The sequence below is a fragment of the Gopherus flavomarginatus genome, chromosome 3, assembly GCF_025201925.1.
Source record: "Gopherus flavomarginatus isolate rGopFla2 chromosome 3, rGopFla2.mat.asm, whole genome shotgun sequence".
Taxonomy (NCBI): Eukaryota; Metazoa; Chordata; order Testudines; family Testudinidae; genus Gopherus; species Gopherus flavomarginatus.
Genome location: NC_066619.1, coordinates 26962339 through 26975346, shown reverse-complemented (window position 1 = coordinate 26975346; position 13008 = coordinate 26962339). Strand labels below are relative to the sequence as shown.

General features: G+C 39.1%; 1 protein-coding gene across 4 annotated transcripts in view; it reads right to left on the bottom strand.

Annotated features, from left to right (window-relative positions):
* Window positions 1–13008, bottom strand: part of NIPBL (NIPBL cohesin loading factor) — a 309341-nt gene that overhangs the window by 120258 nt on the left and 176075 nt on the right. For all 4 annotated transcript variants that reach the window (XM_050943765.1, XM_050943763.1, XM_050943764.1 and 1 more), the window contains one exon: window positions 6974–8512. In XM_050943765.1, coding sequence (XP_050799722.1) covers window positions 6974–8512 — 1539 coding nt within the window. The remainder of the gene's footprint in view (window positions 1–6973; window positions 8513–13008) is intronic.

Below are 13008 nucleotides of genomic sequence, written 5' to 3'. Positions count from 1 at the left end.
CTACTGACACCAAGATAGTTCCATTTCCATCAACAGGTTTGAACAGATGTAACTGTTTGCAATTTCAAAATAATTTTGATGATGACACACAAGTACATTTCAGGAAAGATGTGGACAAATTGGAGAAAGTCCAGTGTCATAAACAGATAGTTAAGGGTTAATGTCTCTTTCACCTGTAAAGGGTTACAAGCAGTGACCCTGGACCACCTGACCAGAGGACCAATCAGAAGACAAGATACTTTCAAATCTCGGTGGAGGGAAGTCTTTGTTTTGTGTTGTTTGTTTGTCTGTTGTTCTCTCTGGATTCTGAGAGTAACCAGAGGTACCTACAGGCTCTCTAATTTTCTGTTCAAATAGAGAGTATAAGTACAAAGGCGGTTTAGTCCTTTTGATTGTTTTCTTTATTTGCAAATGTGTATTTTGCTGGAATGATTTTAATGTGTATTTGTGCTGGGGGGAAGGCTCCTCTCTAGTGTCTATAAGCTAAAAGACCCTGTAACATTTACCATCTAAATTACAGTGACAACTTTTACTTTTTTTCTTACTTTTATTAAAAGTTTTTTCTTTTTAAGACCTGATTGATTTTTTCCCCTTGTTGAGGCTCAAGGGAATTGAGTCTGTAGTCACCAGGGAATTGGTGGGAGATAGATAGGGAGAGAGAAGTGGGGGGGGAGAGGTGGAATCTCTCTGTTTTAAACTCACGGAGCTTGAATCAGTATTACCTCTTGGGGAGGGAAAAAGAGGAGGGGGAAAGGTGCATTCCTCTGTTTTAAGATTCAAGGACTTTGAATCACAGTGATCTTCCAGGGTAACCCAGGGAGGGAAAGCCTGGGAGAGGCAATGGTGGGGGAAAGGGTTTACTTTCCTTGTGTAAGATCCAGGGGTCTGGGTCTTGGGGTCCTCTGGGAAGGTTTTGGGGGGGACCAGAGTTTACCAGGCACTGCAAGCCCTGGTTGGTGGCAGCACTACAAGATCTAAGCTGGTAATTAAGCTTAGGGGGATTCATGCTGGTACCCCATCTTTTGGACGCTAAGGTTCAGAGTGGGGATTTATACCATGACATCCAGAAAAGAGCAACAAAAATGATTAAAGGTCTACAAAACATGATCTATGAGGGAAGATTGAAAAAACTGGGTTTGTTTAGAATGGAGAAGAGAAGACAGAGGGGACATAACAGTTTTCAAGTACATAAAAGGTTGTTACAAGGAGGAGGGAGAAAAACTGTTCTTCTTAACATATGAGGATAGGATAAGAAGCAATGGGCTTAAATTGCAGCAAGGACGGTTTAGGTTGGACATTAGGAAAAACTTCCTGTCAGAGTGGTTAAGCACTGGAATAAATTGCCTAAGGAGACTGTGGAATCTCCATCATTAGGGATTTTTAAGAGCAGGTTGAACAAACACGTGTCAGGGATGGTCTAGATAATACAGTAACTCCTCACTTAAAGTAGTTCTGGTTAACCTTGTTTCGTTGCTGATCAATAAGGGAACATGCTCGTTTAAAGTTGTGCAGTGCTCTCTTCTAACGTCATTGGCCATTGCCTGCTTTGTCCACTGCTTGCAGAAAGAGCAGCCTGTTGCAGCTAGCTGGTGGGGGCTTGTAACCAGGGTGGACCAGCAGCCTCCCATCAGCTCCCTGTGCTGCAGCTACCCCTCAGGCTATCAATTGCCAGCAGTTCAGCTGTCCCTGTCCTCCCCAACTGCCATGTGCTGCTCCTGCCTTCTGCCTTGGAGCTGCTCCCAGAGACTCCTGCTTGCTGTGCAGGAGGGGAAGGGGGGGCGCTAATGTCACGGTGCCCCCCACCCCCATGCTCCTGCACCCCACTTACCCCTTCTCCATATAGAGCAGGGAGGGGACACCAACAAAGAGAGAGAGAGAGAGTTTGGGGCAGCAGCTGCTGTCTCAACTTCCTGATCCACTTAAAAAGACAATGCACATAAGAGTGGGTCAGCTTACTTAAAGGGGCAGTGTGCATCTCTCTCTCTCTCTCTCCCCCACAAACAAGGTGTGTGTCTGTCTATCTGCTATGCCTCCTTCACATTGCCTTGTGTGAGAGGCTACATTAACGTGTTAACCCTTGAGGGCTCAGCTGAGTGCTAGTTCATCATTTAGCAGCAAGGCATTCCCTGGGAAATATCCCTCCCTCTTCCACTCTCTAACTTCACCACCTCAACCAAGCTTCACAATCATCATAGCTGTGAACAGTGTCAAATTATTTAAAACGTATACTGCGTGTATATCTATACAATATATCTTTTTCTGTCTGGTGAAAAAAAATTTCCCTGGAACTTAATCCCCCATATTTATATTAATTCTTATGAGAAAATTGGATTCGCTTAACATCGTTTCGCTTAAAGTCTCATTTTTTAGGAACATAACTACAATGTTAAGTGAGCAGTTGCCATACTTGGTCCTGCCTTGAGTGCAGGGGACTGGACTAGATGACCTCTCGAGGTCCCTTCCAGTTCGGTGATTCTATAAGTATAATATTGGCTCTGCAGTGTTAGTGACAATATGTATCAGTTAAAAAAAAAAATTAGTTGCTTCTGTAGGAAGAATACACTTAAGGAGCAGCTTTAAGTAAGATGACGCCATTTTTACACAGTCACAGAACAGCTGCACAGAGCATTAACAGCGTGTGTTGACAGAAACTTCTGGGGAGTGACTAAAATCCCCTTTGTAGATCTAGCCAGAATCTGACAGCATTCAGTACAAATATCCATGCTGATTAATCCTAAAATGATCTGTCTAAATATGAGAAATGGTACTCTGCACTAGACTTTGTCAAAGGTTCTCTGGTGAAACCACTAAAATTTTTAAGGCAAGCTCATGTGCAATATGACAAGACCCAAAAAAGGTATTCTACACAAGTCTCCAAAAAAAAAAAAAAGGAAAAAGAAAAAAATCCCATTTGTCCTATGGAGAGTCGGAAGCTTTTGTCAGCCAGCATCAGCTTCTACAGAACTGAAGTCTCCATTTAAAAATAATTACATTTATTTTTGTTGTGGTGGCAAAGACCATCTTTCAAACATGAACTGAGTGAATTCACCAATATCTTCCTAAGTCTGCAGACAGTTCCATTTCCTCTGTGGCTGCTCTTTATTTTGGCAAGCTGCTGTAGAGAGAAAACTCCTCCTTTTCAAATTCTATGAGTAGCCAGGAAACTGACAAGAATCAGCTCAATTTCATGCTGCAGCTGACTGACACAGCTAGGAGCAGAAACAGAGGCAGACACTGGAGCTATTCACTGGAGAGAACTAAGAATTGGAGTCTGGGTAGAGGAAGGACTGCAGATATAACCCACTCACTGCAGCCAGAAATCTGAGGAGAAAAAAGAGTATCAGAGACCTCCACACAACCCACCTTTGCAGTAAGAGGCTTTGGAGTAGAATGGGGAGGATGAGTGACTCACAGATTTTAAGACCAGAAGAGATTATAGTAATTTATTATGACTCCAATAACACAGGTCATGGAGGTTCACCAAGCGATGCCTGCATCAAGCCCAGAACTTCTAGTTGAGTTGGAGCATATCTTTTAGAAAAACATTCAATCTGTGAACGGAACAGAGAAAATGTTCCTTCTTCCTTCAAACAGCCGGAGGGGATTGAGGGATGATTCAAATTTATTAATGCCTACTACCTAGAGGCCTATATGAAAACAGTGATCCCAAATCAAGGTTCAGGATAACAACTTGTTAGAGAATCCAAGGAACCTCTCCTCTTTCCCAGCAATGCCCATATTTTTTAATTCTTTGACTAACAGGCTTATTCCTCTGTTAGGTGTCTGGTAAAATTTCACAAGCCCGTGTACCAGGGATGGCTGTGAAGCAAAGAGAAAGACTGATGCAGAAACATCTGCATGCCACTAAGGATTTGTTTAGATGCAAAATTGCACCAGCGTAACTAAAGTTGTGATTTTTAAATGGATTTAATTTGACTTCTGCTAAAAGCTGTTTGGACACTTATTTCAGTTGAAACCAGGTTTTTTTTAGGTCAGCTTAAGTTGATTAGAAACAAATTTAAGTTAAATCAAAATTAACCAATCAAACAGAATGAGTATCTATATAGGGTTTTGCAGCAGTAAACAAAATTTGGTTAAAAATTAAACCAGAGCAACCTGTGTGCATAGACAGGCCTATGAGAGGTTTCTTGGGCAGCAGGAGTGGAAGAAGAAAGGAGAAGGAAAATATGGGGAAGGAGGTGCAGAACACCATGAGGGAAAAGTAAGAGAAATAGATGAAAGTTAGTGGGGAAAAAGAAAACGGACATTAAAGACAACACTGGAAAAGACTCACCACAACCTATTATATGATAGAAGAGAAAAAGGCTGAGTGAAACCATGCAGGAAAGTAAGGAATAAACAAAAAGCAAGAGTGCTATAGAAAGTTACACTTATAAGAATGTTTGACAAAGTTTCAAAATTAAATATTGTACAAAATAAACACAACAATAAATTCCTTTAAATTGGAGAAGCAGTAGTTTTGGGGAAATGGCACAAGTGTTTTTCACACTGGTTAGGCAGAATCTTCAGTCAGCAGCTGCCAAGTGAGACTTTTAGCTCTAGTTTTGAGTGTTTTCAAATTACACCAAATTGTTCAGCATCACATATCCAGGGCCACCCAGAAGATTCAAGGGGCCCGAGGCAAAGCAATTTTGGGGGCCCCTTCTATAAAAAAAAGTTGCAATACTATAGAATACTATATTCTCATGGGGGCGCCTGTGGGGCCCGGGGCAAAGTGCCCCACTCAGCCCCACACTCCCCCACCCCACACCCTTGGGCAGTCCTGCACACATCATGGAAACAGATTGTCTAGAAGATTTTCAAATGTCAAAACAGAACACACATGCAAAATTTGAACTGCAAAGGCAGTTTCTCAAAAATGTGGATCGCCACTTGTCACAAGGTTTATAAAAGAAATCTAGTTACTTTAACTACAGTCTCTCCTTAGAGCTTATTTCCAATACTGTAAGAATATGGATTCTAGAAACAAAACTGAAAAAACTGACAGATGCTAATTTAAGGATTGACATTTTCCCCCACTACCAGAAAAAAACATTTTCACTTTTGAAATATATCTAAGTGACAATATATTGCATGTGTTTCTATTTTTGGACTATAAAAAGAGGTAGTTTAAGTTCTATCAGCAAGAGTTTGAGATGAATGCATTGCCCATGTATGGAAAAGCCATTAATTTCTAAACGGGCAATTTAATCATCACTAAAAAGTGCCATTACAACCTTTAGCGACCATGTGTTCTCTACATGCCACATATTACAGAAAATCTATTTTAGGAATATTTTAAAAATATTAATATATTGGTATACATAAACTGCATAGGGCTCAGCGGGTGCAAGAACCTCTAAAAATTATCTAAAATAGATCTTCTATACATGACAAAATTATGATTTCAAAGTCCACTGTCTTAGGCCCTTCCAAGGGTAGTGCTGGATCCCATCAGAAAGCATAGAATATTCCTTCATCAATGGTATAAAGCTCCCATTTATAATCTTGTAGGCTCCTGAGATGAGACACACAAAATTGTGATTTTTCATTTCTAGACAGGTGTTATTGTTGCAAGATCCAGTCCTAAAGCCCAGTAAGATAATTGTGTGGGGAAGCAGGAGTGAATTTCACATTTTGGAGATGAGAACATTTTTAAAAAAATATAATTGGTGTTTTGAGCTGCTCAGAGATTTGGAGATCTAAAATAAATTGTGAGCAGAGATTAGGTGTAGCAGTGAAAGGTGCATGACAAACTATAAAACCATGTGATAAATTTATCACATATCTCCACACTTATGTACACACACACGCACAACACACAAAGAGCATCTTACTGAATCGAGGCAACTTTATAAAAAATGTCTAAATGTCAAATCTGTGAGCAAGTAGATATGATGTTAGCTATTTAAGCAGCTATGGGCTCATATGTATTTGAAAGCCTCTTCCGCCACACAGTTGATTTATCCTTATTTTGTGGCCGGACAGATTTATAGATGTTGACACATTATGATTCTTCTACAAGTTTTACATTCATTTAACATCTAAACACTTAAAACCATAATTTTTAACTTGATGGCAAGGTAGCTTTCACAATGTGGAGTTATGTTTATCGTCTAGACGAGTGCTAAAACAAATTTGGTCATTCTTATAAATTAAGTGTTAATTCAACACAAAAATCACCCACCTAAAAACACTGAATGACATACAAGCTACATCAAGTAAGATTCTGTCTACACTACGAATTCAACTATGTCAGCAGATCAAGTTATATATCAGTTAAACTATCTTCCGTCTTTCAAAATAGATGGGATCAGACAGACAATACTGTCTCCAAATTGAGCTAAAGGCTCAAGGCTAATATGTTAAAACAACCACGCTGCTTTAAGCATATTGGGGGACAACCATGTAATAGTATGTGGGCTCCTGCAATACTCATTTATAGTGTAGATTGGATAGATGGCTTTGCCCAATTCAACTAGGTGTCCCTACTGAATCATATCATTCCATTCATTTTTTAAGAAGCTACAGATTCCAGCAATAGTAAAAACGTCCTAGGGCTGGATTATACGTGTGTGTTTTGTACTGGTGTAACTAGAGTGATTTATTTACCCCACTGCAAATCCCTAATGTAGAGGCACTTAAACCAGTTTAAATTATATTTATACCATATCTATGCACGATTTAAAATGGTTTAAGTGTCTCTACATTAGGGATTTGCACAAGGGGTAAATAAATCAATGTAGTCCCACCAATGAAAGATTTCTAATATTGACAAGCCATTGCATAACTGAGATTATACAGAGTCAAATGGAAACAACTCATGTAATCATAGAAATAATTAGTTAGTGCCATTCAATTAGCTCAAATTTAAAAAATATTTATTCAATTTCTATCAATAGCAATATTAAAAAATGTAAGAAGAGAGGGAACTTACTAAATGTAATACAAATTAACCTTAAAAGAGTCTTACCTTTATTTGATTTGGATGACTTGTTCTTGTTGGGTTTAAAACAAGAGCTCCTTGATTTATCTTCTCTGTCTTTAATAAATTTTTGTACATCATCCAAAGAAAGCTTTTGCAGAACGACTACAGGCTTAGCACCTTTATTGAGATCTTCTACTAGCCCAATCTTCTCCACTTTGTCCTTTTGTTCACCCTTAATTTCACTTTTCCTTGGCTCCTGAGTGACATTGCCATCTTTATCACGCTTGATTTTTGGAATCACAAAATGTTTCAATGCACCAGATCGTCCCCCCAACAAATAACTGGGAAACTCTGCCTTATTGTCAGTGTGTGGTTTATTGCTATCCATTTTACTCTTATTACCATCTGTCCTTCGTTCATCCTTGCTGTTGGGTGATTTAAAACCAGGTTTATCAAGTCTTGATTTACTAGAATCTCCTTTGCTTTCCTGTTTAATACGAGGACTGTCTGGTCTTGATTTCTGTTCCCCAGAAGAGAACCTCTCCCTTGACTCACCAGACTCATGTCTATGTTTTCTTTCTAGTTTCTCAGTTTTTGAACTATCAGATTTAATCCCATGTTTGGAGTCATGCTCACTTTTGCTTGAGGATCTCAAATATTCAGGTCTTCTGATCTTGGATGGATCTCCCTTATATCTCTCTGATTCACCCCTATCCTCAGATTTTTGTTTAAGGCTATCATGGTCACGCCTTGGAGTCTCAGGAATTGAACGTCCATCTGGTCTTTGTTTTGTTGGATCTAATCTACTTTCAGATTTTACCCTGGAGGGATCAGATTTAATTTCCTGTTTATGTTTAGATATTTCAGGTTTCTTCTCTGAAGATGGTTTACTAGAATCTCTTCTATTATCATGTCTATGTTTTGGTGTTTCGGGCCTACCTTCATTCTTCTGTTTTGGTGTTTCAGGCCTACCTTCAATCTTCTGTTTTGGTGTTTCGGGCCTTTGTCTTATTTCCTGTTTGCCATTATTTTGTTTGCTCTCATTTTGTTTCACATCCACCTGTCTGTTCTCGTTTTGTTTTGTTTCCATCGGTCTGCTTTCATTTTGTTTCACATCCATTGGTCTGCTGTCATGCTTACTTTCATGTTTAGCTTCTATCTGTTTGCTTTCATTGTGTTTACTTTCCAACCATTTGCTTTCACTTTGTTGCACTTCTGTCTGTTTGCTCTCATTTTGTTGAATATCTGTCTTTTGACACTCAGAATCTGACTTTTTCCTAAAGGTTTCAGGATGGTTTTCAGGTTTAAGTTTAAGAACTCCAACAGGGTCTTCTTGGGGAATAAAAATAGATCCATCATTACACTGTTTTATTTCTTCAGGCTTTTTGATGGTGTCTGAGTCCTGAGTTACAGTTGCCTGAGAGTCCACTCGTCCTGCTTGCTGAAGATCAATACTAACCATCAATGCTGGCCTTGACCCATTTCCTGCAGAACCTGTCTCCTGAGAAGCTGGTCTATTTCCTCCAGTAGCACCCCCAGCCTCCTGTGGATAAGAATCTTGTTTTCGCTTCTTCAAAGGCTTATCTGCAGATTGAAAGAAAAAAAACACAATATACATGAAAGGATAAACCTCTAAATGAAAGACCCCAAAAAACCTGAAAAAAGTCTTCCTACATAAACACAGGCAACAAACCTACCCTACGAAAGTAAGTGTGTCGGCATATTGTGTAAACACATTTTCAGTATATTCATGGTCTATGGTTAAATGTTAAAAGAACATGGAGGATAACAACATGCAGCATTCATAAATCAGCAAATGTAATCGTTAAGGTGTTCCTCCATAACCAGAATCGCTTTTTATGCATAGTGTAATACATTTTCTACTGCAGGACACAATTTGATTCAGTGCATGCATAGGGTGGCGAAGAAAGCAGAGTTTTGTAGCGAACAAGGCATGGATTCTCTTTGCCCAGTTCACTGTGGTGTTTAGATTGTGTGCAAACAGCTTAACGGACTAACACGGAATAGTGAGAATAAAAAAAACAAACAAACAACCACTCCTGGAGAAGTACAGTGAGAGAGTTGAGGACTGCACTCTAATTCATATACACAAAGGGGCAGTATTATGAATTTCCAAACCTGAATACTTCACTTTGCAAACTTAATTTTTTTAAATATTTTTGAATGAACTATCTATATGATCTAACTTCAATGACTTGATTGGACAATTAAGATGTCAATTTACAGTTTACTATTTACAAAATCAATGTATACTTAAGAGTAGAATCCCGATAATTTTGGATATAAGCAGCAGCTTGTCATGAGGTAGATTATAAAAGTCTATATAAAAATATTATATAGCATGTATATCATCCATTAAACCTAATTCATTACTATTAGAATTTCCCAACAAGGTATTCTAAATGAACATTCATCTGGTGGGTCCCTGAAACTAAAAACTTTACTTGCCCTACAGCCCATACTTTCAGTTGTCACAAATCTTTTTGTATTTTGCAAAACAAGACCTGAAATGTAGGGTTTGTTTTGTTTTTGTTTTTTAGCTTTTAAAATACTCAATTCTTTCCTGAATTTTCAGTTTTTACTGCAAGATGGATTTTCCCAGCTTCACCTCAGTGTCAGAAGAAAAAAAAAAAAAAACCAGACAAGATATAAGAGGAAAAAACATAAAAAAGGTGTCAAGTATCAGAAGGGTAGCTGTGTTAGTCTGGATCTGTAAAAGCAGCAAAAAGAGTCCTGTGGCACCTTATAGACTAACAGACGTATTGGAGCATGAGCTTTTGTAGGTGAATGCCCACTTTATCAGATGGAAGGACAAAGTGGGTATTCACCCACGAAAGCTCATGCTCCAATACGTCTGTTAGTCTATAGAGTGCCACAGGACTCTTTGCAGCTTTTAACATAAAAAGGGTAACCTTTAAACTCTGAGGGTAGGCAGAGAGATGAGATAAAACTCCACAAATTGATAATCTTCACAGAGGGAAAACTATAACCTCTGGAAGATTCTCACCGTGGAGAGTAAAAAGCTTGAGGTATCTTCCCTAAAGTTAAAATGAGAGCAAAGTTGTAACAAGCAGCAACATGGTCAATAGCAATAGCAAGCAGGTATTAAAAACTAAAAGCTAAAACTGCAAATAAGGAATATTGGAAAATGTAAACAAAACCTTTTTTTGAATGTTGGAGCGCTTTACTTTAGAAATAAGTTCTGAAACAAAGTGTTTGGAATAGGATTCCCTTCCAGCAGCTGAAGACAAGCAATAATGCATTGTAAATCTGTGAGGAGAGACCACATAATTGGCTTAAAATATGTCTATGAACACTCTGGATCCGGGCAGGCAGTAACCTTGCCTCTGATCAACCAACTCTTTACCCAGACTTTTAGTTCAGGCCAGCCAGGTAATAGCAATATGAAATGAACTTAGACATCCACTAGAACTTTTGTTAACAGCATTAACCAGCAGATTAAGAAACAAAATAACGGTTGGAATTTCTAACTGCTTTAGACTGCTCCAAGTAAGAATTCCAAAGACATTTTCACATCCAGTGGCCAGGGGCCTCCCTGAGGTGGGCATCAAAGTATAAGAATAATGTGGGAAAGCTGATGGGCTCACTAAGATGGAACTCTGACACCGTCCAGAGAAGTCATGAGGGCCTGCAGCTCATTTACTCCACAAGATGAAGTTACTGAGGCTAGGAAAATGAACTTACATGAAAAAAAATTAAGCTCAAAAGAGCTGAATGGCTCAAAAAGAACTTTTCCTTCAGTTTTGTCAAGATCAGAATAACTTTTTATGACACAGAAGGTTTTATAACAGGAAGCTGAAGAAGTTTCAAGCCCCTACAGACTTGACAAGAAGTTGCAGAGAAAAGAGTCTACCTTCAACTAGGTCACAATAGGACAAAAGAGCTGTTCAATGTATCTGGGAGGATTTCGTCTAAGTTGGCCTCAAACAAGCAAAAAAGGTGGTCAAGCAGTTTTTGCATGGAAAGGGACTGGCAATCTTCTTTCTAGCCATTGCAACCTTCACTAATGTTAAGATGGCCTGACGTTAAATTCCTGCCCGAGTTTCTTAGAGAAGAATAGAGACCACACCTTATTACTCATATCCAAATGTGGCTCATCTAGGACTCTGGCAAAAAAGGGTGGAGAGAAAAGGGTATGGATACACGGGAGATTAGGACAGATTTAACAGGAAGGAAGTTATGTGGGAGATGCCAAATAGGAATGGGAACTGGGTCTGGAGGAGTAATTTCTGACGGATGTCCTCTGATTAGGATTTACTGGTTGATGGGGTTTATTGTTTTATATGGTATTTGTAGCCTGCATGCAGTCCTTATTCATGCACTCTATGGATTATCAATTCAGTGTTGCTGAGAGGCTGCAATAAGGATTAAGATGTTACCATTAGACCTTATTGATGCTTCTTCCCAACCTTCTTCTCTTACATATCTGCCTTCAGCTAGTTGGATTCAGTCCTTTAGCTAGTAGGTGTCTAGTAAATTTTTAAAGACATAATCAGTTATTTAAAATTGTAGATGAAACCTGACTGGATTACTCTGTATGCCTATTTGTCCAATTGTCTGTAGATGGATCTAGCACGAGCAACGCGAGGATCAGCAAGCTAGAGTGGTTCTCCTGGTTTTATTAAATCAGAAATGTAGGCAGTCTCTCACACTAAAATTGGATTTATGCAAGCATCTGGTCTTCTTGCTTATAGATCAAGAGAGAGAAAGTGGGAGCATTGCTAGGATTCTCTTCTGTACCACGCATTTTTTTGAAGGTGACTAAGGAGGACACAGAGGAAAGAATCAGTTGCTAATTATTTTGGGTGACTGCGGATGGCTTTTCTGTATTGTTCCATAGCTGCTCTAAAAAACCATAGGAATAATCCATGTAGATTATGGCTCATGCCTACAGCTGGTCATGTTATAAATTCTGTTTTTGAGATGTGATGAGAGAATGGGGATGGTGAGGCTTACACTTTTTGTCACGTTCAGACTGTTGCTTCCTTCATCTTGAGGAGACAATAACAGGGAGTCTGTGAAAGGACATAAGAGAGTTCAACATTGTTGTGGAGTCAGACAAACGTCGTTTTCACAGCATTTTTCACAGTTTTGAATAGACTGGAGGGTCCATTATTGTTGAAGATCTGCTTAGACTATCAACTCCTTGGTGCAAGAACTGTGTATTTCAGGTTGTGGTGAGGCAGTTCTAGCATCATTTAGTATCCATTTAATCCAGTCTTCCCCAACTGTTTTCAGTGTGGGTTTACGTTTGAATATGGCACAGAAATGGCTCTTAAATTCTTTTGGTCCTGAGAAGAGCAGAAGCTTGATTTAGATAATTCATCCAAGATTCCATAATGCTACCCTACCAATTCAGTACTACTAGGAGAGGTAGTGAGATGGCCTGAGTACTTGTTTTCCAAGTATATGGCTACAACTGGGTGACAGCTAACTGCGTGAAGCTAGTCTGGATCAGAAAGATGTTGGTTAGCTGTAAAAAAGACCAGAAGAACTAGCAGAGATGATATCTTCACAATTTCTCTTTCTCCAGGCTCATCACCTAAGAATTTTGTTAACTCACTTGCATACATCCAGATAGCAGCGGTGAAAACGTCTGCATTTTCATCTTTGCTTTGTAAAGAAGTTTAGACCTTTCCTATCAGATATGGATTTTGTCACCCTCTATCCAAGCCTGTGTCATCTCCAAAGAAACATCTGTCTGTCCACAAACATGATCTCTTAACAGCCATGTCGCACTGGAACTATGAAACTATAACACAAGGGGGCCTACCGCCCACCTCCATAAGCAGTAGCAATGTGAGAAGCTGGAAGTAGCAGCAGCCACTGCCAAAGTTAAGTGACTTAATACTGTTTAAGACCATTACCCAGTGCTAAGGATGCTGCCCAAATTATAAAATTTACAGAGACAAAACACATTCAGAGTCCTGTTTCTTCTCTAACAAGCTTTCGTCTGCCATTTATCACTGTCTACGTCCAAGTAAAAAAAATCAGCACAATCTGACAATGAAGCAAAAATTAGTTTACTGTAGGTCAAG